Source organism: Adelges cooleyi, unplaced genomic scaffold, assembly GCF_023614345.1.
Source record: "Adelges cooleyi isolate 19-005CV unplaced genomic scaffold, UGA_ACOO_1.1 ACOO_flye_CR_arks_rails_tigmint_CR_PRNA_381, whole genome shotgun sequence".
NCBI classification, from domain to species: Eukaryota; Metazoa; Arthropoda; class Insecta; order Hemiptera; family Adelgidae; genus Adelges; species Adelges cooleyi.
Genome location: NW_026096058.1, coordinates 2015639 through 2022754, shown reverse-complemented (window position 1 = coordinate 2022754; position 7116 = coordinate 2015639). Strand labels below are relative to the sequence as shown.

The following is a 7116-nucleotide window of genomic DNA, read 5'->3' as shown; positions in this document are numbered from 1 at the left end:
CTGTATGTTGAAACATATTGAATGTTACCGGTGTGGATGTGGAGAACTGCGAGTCAGTTTTATCGTTCCATATTGTATGAAGTTAAGCTATCAATTTCATCACACTCCTAAATAAATATTAATTTTTTTAAATTAAAAATCTATTTATTTATTTTAAAATAATTTTTACAATACCTTTACCGTATCAATTCGCATGCTTAATTTTTTCATCCACAAATCACCAATTTTCATTTTAAAAAATCAGTTAATTAGCAATAAATTAATCGATTTTTATACATTTAGCTAAATGATTTAAGCTCGATGAATTGGCTAAAATATAAAGGTTTATGAATCGATACATGCAAATTCAATAACAATATTGTAATTAACAAATATAGTTTATAAAACGCTTATAGATCTACCTTTTCATCCGTCAAACGCCAAAATAAAAAATTATGTTTTTTTGTATACCTGGTAAGTTACCTGACTAATTTTACAAAATAATAATTTCAAAAATTCTCAGGACTAAAACCAACGCAGACAAATTATTAAGTGAAAGTCATTTTAATAGACAATATTTAAAAAACAATCTTCTTCATTTTTGCCTTATACTCCCAACTACATAAGAAATCATTAGAAATCAAAAAACTAATTTTCCCAACAATTAGATATTTGTAGACACTGCATATATCTTTATGAGTGAAGTATAAATCTACATTCTGTAACAATGAGTAAATTCTCTGGATAATTTCTACTAATATAAGAAAACTACTGATATAAAAAAAAATCAACAAAAATGCCATGTTAGCTCAGTGTAAATGATCGCAACATAACTTCTAAGTAGTATGTCATATCAAAATCAGAAATTATTTACTAGTGTATTACGTGCCGACCATTGTTTTTTGAAGAAAAGGTTTAATTGAAATAATACACACCAAAAGATTCATATTTCCATTAAATTACTACCGAAGTAAAATCATTTAGTAATTTTAATGAAACATTTTATTTTTGTAAAAATCTAAGTAGTTTTTGAGAAAAGTAGTGATGGGCGTTAAAATATCTACCCTGTATACATTATTTAACAAATAATTTTTAAACTATATAGAAACAGTATTATAAAAATATGACGCCAATGACATTGTTATTTGGAAAATAACACAAAATATCATGTTCCTAAAAACCATATTATGAGCCGGATAATATATTTTGTTAGCAATAAACAATTTTGGATAGCGTTGCATGAAAATATTGTCCAATATTTCAAATATTTCTGATATTTTTTAAACACAATAGGTCAAAATGTTATTTAACATTTTATTCGTTTGAATATTTTATTGACATAGAAGTTTCCAAATTTAGTATATGTAAATGTTTTTTAAAAAGGAAAATTAAAAATTAGAATTAACTTAAGAAAAAAAGTTTCATATCCTTAATGAGTCATCTGTATATATCATAAAAGATATTTTTGATATATCTATACTATTGATTTATATATAACCATCCTAAACAGAAAAAATATATAGTTGGCCCCACTTAAACTATGGTTATTATAGGGACACAATACATTTCTAGGTGGCATAACTAGATAAGTAGTTGGCCGAACTAAATGTTTACTGGAACAACATTTTATTTAGTTATTTCAACTAGAAATGTATTGACCCACTATAATAAGCATACTCTAATTTAGACCAACTTTATAATAACTCAGTCCAACTAGAAATGTATTGTGCCCTTATATTAACTATAATTTTAGTTGGAACAGCTTTGTATCGTTTGGAGAGTTAGGGACGTCTCCCACCCAAGTAACACGTGAAAAATGATACGATGAGTAAATTACAAGTGACAAGTGTCAAAACACTCCCACTAAAATTAGGTAATTTTTAGTCATATGACACCTAAACATACTTTGCCTAAACTTAATTTAATTTTTATAAAATGTCATCAGAAGATGAAGACGTACTGGCTGCTGTAAACATAATTAACTTCTTAAATCATAATCAAGGACGTATTGTGCAAAATAATTGGGTTCATCCATTTTTTTTTTTATCCATTTTAGCGTAAAAATTGTAATAGTCATGGTGTTTACTCCGTGTTTAAAGAATTAAACAATGCTGATAGATTTAAAAGTTTCTATAAAATGGACAATTCTAAATTTGAAGAGTTGGTTTGACTAGCTGTTAGACCCAGTATTCAAAAAAAAGACACAAATTTTAAAGATCACTATGTCCTAAAAAACATCTACTTATAACTCTAAGGTGAGTCAAATAAATTATTTTATTATTTTTATTAATATTGTTTTAATTATTTCAAACTATTTTTTACTATATCAAACTACACTATATTGTCTTTATAAACATTTAATTAGTCAGTATATCAATATAAAAAAGGGGGTGTACTCATATAATTATTATAGCTACATTAAAAGAAAACTGTAAACTAAAAGAATTAATTATTAAAACACAATTGCACATAATAAACACAACTAACTTTAATAAACCGATGCCTTTTAAAAACATGAATGTAGAAAACTAATACAGAAAATCAAAATGAATGTAGACAATTAAAAAATTAATACCATTGTTGAGAGTAGACGATATCTTCACTGGCTTCATTGAGGTGAGATTGAGGTCTGTTTGGTATACCAACTATTGTTGGTATATTTGATGAAATTGCGGAGCTTGAGAACAAATTGGACTGCTGTTGACTAGAAGACGTTTTTGGTCCACTTGAAATTTTAGGTTCACTTAAAATACTTCCAGCTATGCTAATCATTTGAATTTTATAACGCCTTTTTTGGTCTTCGTACATTTTTCTCATATCTGGCAACAAACTTTTTAAAAAACATAAATCAATGTCTTCTTCAGGCACCATTTTTTTCCTTTTGCTTATATAGAAATCAAAGGCATCTTTGTTAACTTCATCCAACTGGACAGACTGACGTTTCTTTATCAAGATGGGCTTTATAGTGCAGGTTTTTAATGGCTGATTATCTTCGACAACTTCAGAAAGCTCTTCTTCGTCAGTGTCTGGGACATCTTTAGGCAAATCATTGTCATCATCATCATTTTCGTTAATGTTTTCTGCGAGTTCTGACTGTTCTACTGTTGATATTGGTGATATATTAACTAGACAAACATAAATATTTTTATTAACATTTTGCTTACAAAATATAAAAATATGTTTTTCTACAAACCAGTTTGTTTCCGAGTTTTTGTAAATGGCTCTAAAAATTTCATATACTCTGACAAGTAGTATGGTCGTTTGAATTTTGCGCCTGATCCTGATGGTAATTTATTTTTTAAATACCTGGTATAACACGCCCGAAGATTCTTATACCTTTCTTTACATTCTGGTACTAAAAATATTAAATAATAAAATTAGTATTTATAATACTTATAGATATACTTGAATTATGAGAACAATTAAATTAAAAACAAGTTAACATTAAAAATGATGACGACCTTATACCTAATTATATTAATATATAACTAAATTATTCATTTAATGGTTGAATTAAGTAAATTAGTTTAGTAAATAAATTTATATTTATATTATTTAGTTTTTTTTTTATTAAGAATTTTGCTGGTGATTCCTCTATGAAAGCTATTGCTTACTATTTTTTAAGAGGTGAAACTACTGTACGAAACATAGCTGTCGAAACTACAAATGAAGTGATATGGAAAGTTTTACAACCTCTATGCATGGTGAAGCCTTCAAAAGAAATATGAAATATTGTAGCTAAACGCTATCAAGAATTATGGAATTTACTTGATTGCGTCGGTAGCATCGTGGGAAAACATATGTGCGTCAAATCTCCAGCGAACTCCAGATCAGCGTTTCATAAATGTAAAGTGATAAAATTGAATAAAATCACTTTCAAATAAACGCTTTGATGCTTATTTGTAAATACAGCACCTCAGTTTAATACATTCTAACTTTGCTGGTTTATACTGTGCTTGGTTTGGACTGCACTGGCTTAAAAATACTAACTAGGTACCGATTTGCATCGAAGGGTTTTTTCGAAAGTGATTTTATCACTTTCAGATTTAAAAATTCCTATAAACCTGTGACCTGCCCGTCCCCACTATGCCACGAACCAACTATGCTCCATCCCCACCATGCTCCGTCACCACTGAGCCCCACCTTTCTGTACTGGATTTTTAGTTTGCTTTTTTTAAATCATTTACAGTTTTTAAATTTGGAAACTTATGCGTCAAAAAAATATTCAAATGAATACGTTATTTAACAAACGTTATTCAAAATATATTGATTTTGTAAAATCACTTACAATTTTTAAATTTTAAAACTTATGCGTCAAAAAAGTATTCATTTGATTATAAATTACATTATTTAACAAACGTTATTTAAACTATATAGGAACAGTGTTATAAAAGTATGACGCAAATGGCAATGTTATTTAGAAAATAACAGAACGCACATGTTTCTAAAATAACACACGTGCCGGATAAAACTGTTCGTTAGAAATAAATAATTTTGGTTAGCGTTGCATGAAATTATTGTTCAATATTTAAATATTCCTGATATTTTTCGATAACAATTAGTAAAAATGTTAAATATATATGTTAACCTATAAATTAAGGTGTTTGAGTAACTCTCAAAAAAATACAATGATAGAACCACTAAAATAATAGTTAATATATATAAGGGCACAATATATTTCTATTTTAGTTATTACAAAGTTGGTCTAAATTGAAGTACGCTTATTATAGGGGTTCAAAAAATATCTTGTCTAAAGAACTAAATAAAAAGTTGTTCCAGTAATTATGTTTGGCCAACTATTTGTTTCGTTGTTTCACCTAGAAATTGATGTATCCCTATATTAAACATAGTTTTAGTTGGACTAACTATATTTTTTTCTTGTAGGAGGGTGGTATACAAATCAATTGTATAGATAATATCAAATATGGGTTTTATGTTGAATGCAGATGAGTCATTAAGGATAGTTCGCTTTTATTACAACATTTACAATTAGTAAATTTGGAAACTTGTATGTCAATAAAATATTCAAATTAATATAATTAACATTATTAAATAAATGTTTTTTTAAACTACAAAGAAACAGTACCTATTATAAACGTATGACGCAAATGACATTGTTATTTGGAAAATAAAACAAAATATCACGTTCTTAAAAAAACATATGAGCCGGATAAATTATTTTGTTAGCAATAAAAATTTTTGGATAACATTGCATGAAAATATTGTCCAATATTTCAAATATTTCTGATATTTTTTAAACACAATAAGTCAAAATGTTATTTAAAATTGTATTCGTTTGAATGTTTTATTGACATAGAAGTTTACTAAATTTAGTAGTTGTAAAAGTTTTTTAAAAAGGAAAATTAAAAATTAGAATTATCTTAAGAAAAAAAGTGTCATATCCTTAATGAGTCATCTGTATATATCATAAAAGATGTTTTGTAGGTAACACTACAGTACGAAACATAGCTGTCGAAACTACAAGTGAAGTGATATGGAAGGTTTTACAACCTCTATGCATGCCAAAGCCTTTGAAATTTGGAATATTGCAGCTAAACGCTATCAAGCATTATGGAATTTACTTGATTGCGTCGGCAGCATCGAGGGAAAACATATACGTGTCAAAGCTCCAGCGAACTCTATATTAGCGTTTCATGTATATAAAGTGATAAAATTGAATAAAATCACTTTCAAATAAACGCTTTGATGCTTATTTGTAAATACAGCACCTCAGTTTAATACATTCTAACTTTGCTGGTTTTTTACTGTGCTTGGTTTGGACTGTACTGGCTTGAAAAAACTAACTAGGTACCGATTTGCATCGAAGCGTTTTTTCGAAAGTGATTTTATCACTTTCAGATTTTAAAATTCCTGTAAACCTGTGACCTCCCCGTCCTCACTATGCCACGAACCCACCATGCTCCGTCTCCACTATGCTCTGACTCCACTGTACTGGTTTTTTTTTTTAAACCATATACATCGTTGCCATTACAACTATATTGTTTAATTGTTATAAAAAAAAAACAATTTGTAAAATAAAATTATATTGCATTACTTGTTCACCGTTTGATTTAAATAATTCTAAAAAAAATAATTAAACACTAACCTGTTCCTTTAACTTCTCGGCTTATACTTTCCCAAGCTTGATCCTGTATTGCTCTATTTAAAAAGTCTGTCTGGCGATGGTCATACAAACATTGATGACTCTCAACGAGTCCAACAAAATTAATATTAAACTCGGGATCGTCTTTCATAATTTTAATTTACTTATTTAATAGTACTATGTTTGAATGTTAATTACAACACGCAGTATTGTTTCCAGAATTTTTCGATAGTTATTAACAAGTGTCGCGATAGGAATGTGAAACGGCCCAAAACTTAGAACGACCAACACATACAAATTAACTATATAATAATAATAATAATATTTATACTACCATTATATATATATAAGCGTATAGAGAAACAATCTGTTGTAAAAATGGGCTGCGCCGATGGTGTAAGCAGCCGATAGATGGCGTCCAGATGGCATAAATTTTCAATAACTTATTTTAATAATAAGTGCTAGCTGAATGGCTACCGCGATATGACAATAAGTAATTATACAATGAGCTAACAAGTCCAAACGAAGAATACATTTTCAAGTTTTTAATCTTTCTTGTTTTTAATATGCCTCATTAGAAATTGGGTTTTCTAAAATCGAATTAATAATTTTCTAAACAAATGTTTTAGTGTCGATTTTTTTTTAAATCACATTTGTGTTGAAGTCCTTTTTATCCGATAAAAACCCAAACAAACGCCCACTTAGCGAACCAAATACGAAAGGTATTCTTTTTATTGAAAAATCCATTTAGTCATTCAAAAATGTTGAATTCAATGAAATTTAATTTTGAAAAAATGAATTTAAGTAAAAATAGTCATAAATCTTTTTTTTTTTTACTCACTAATAGGTTATGCCAAGACCCTATCGAAAACTTGATACTAATTTTTCAAAAGCTTTTGGGTGCGGTTGTGCCAATATCTGTTCGTACAGTCTGTTAAATTTTTCATCTGATAGTTGTAACTGTGAGCAAGACGATGACAACTTTTTTAATATAAACGTTTTATCTGAAACTCCCGAAGTTGAAAATCAAAATG

The 7116-nt window shown here is 28.1% G+C and overlaps 1 protein-coding gene across 1 annotated transcript; it reads right to left on the bottom strand.

Annotated features, from left to right (window-relative positions):
- Positions 1–2547: 2547 nt before the first annotated feature.
- LOC126841445 (uncharacterized) lies at positions 2548–6233 on the bottom strand. Its single transcript, XM_050577934.1, has 3 exons — positions 6086–6233; positions 3173–3334; positions 2548–3104 (listed from the first exon to the last, which is right to left on the bottom strand). The coding sequence occupies exons 1-3, from the start codon at positions 6231–6233 to the stop codon at positions 2548–2550; spliced, it is 867 nt and encodes a 288-aa protein (XP_050433891.1).
- Between the last annotated feature and the right edge of the window lie 883 nt (positions 6234–7116).